Source organism: Pteropus vampyrus, unplaced genomic scaffold (assembly GCF_000151845.1).
Source record: "Pteropus vampyrus isolate Shadow unplaced genomic scaffold, Pvam_2.0 Scaffold291, whole genome shotgun sequence".
Taxonomy (NCBI): domain Eukaryota; kingdom Metazoa; phylum Chordata; class Mammalia; order Chiroptera; family Pteropodidae; genus Pteropus; species Pteropus vampyrus.
Window position 1 is genome coordinate 877,102 of NW_011889072.1, and position 410 is coordinate 877,511.

A 410-nucleotide genomic window follows, 5' to 3' on the forward strand; every position below is an offset into this window, starting at 1 on the left:
CCCAGCGGCTCCGTACGGCGACATGGCGCGCCGGGCCCATCCGTACGGCAAGATGGCCGCGCCTGCGGGTCCGGACGCATGGCCGGATGACGCGCTCGCCCCGAGGCCTCGCTGCCCACCTGCGCCTACTTCCGCCGCCCCGGTGGGTCGTTGCTGAAGTCATCGGCGCTCGCGCCGAAGGCCGCCGGGCACTCCAACACCGGGGCTGGGTCCTTCGTGCCAGGCTCCGCCGTACGCCAAGATGGCGGCCGGCGCGCTTCCGCGCGAACTTCCGGCCCCGCCCGCGCCTCGGATTGGCCCCAGCGGCGGCCCGTCGCGTCGCTCTGCGGACCAGTCGGAGCGACGCGGCGCTCAGTCGGCGGCCGGAGAGGGAAGATGGACGCAGGTGAGGGCCTGCCGGGGCGTTGGGG

The 410-nt window shown here is 75.6% G+C and overlaps 1 protein-coding gene across 4 annotated transcripts in view; it reads left to right on the forward strand.

Annotated features, from left to right (window-relative positions):
- Positions 1-267: 267 nt before the first annotated feature.
- The window catches only part of ATG4B (autophagy related 4B cysteine peptidase), a 22,844-nt gene continuing 22,701 nt past the window's right edge, over positions 268-410 (forward strand). For 3 of the 4 annotated variants that reach the window (XM_023521092.1, XM_023521093.1, XM_011376274.2), the window contains exon 1: positions 268-385. In XM_023521092.1, the coding sequence (XP_023376860.1) occupies positions 376-385 (10 nt within the window). In that variant the 5' untranslated portion in view covers positions 268-375. The remainder of the gene's footprint in view (positions 386-410) is intronic. The other variant, XM_023521094.1, reaches the window with a different exon arrangement.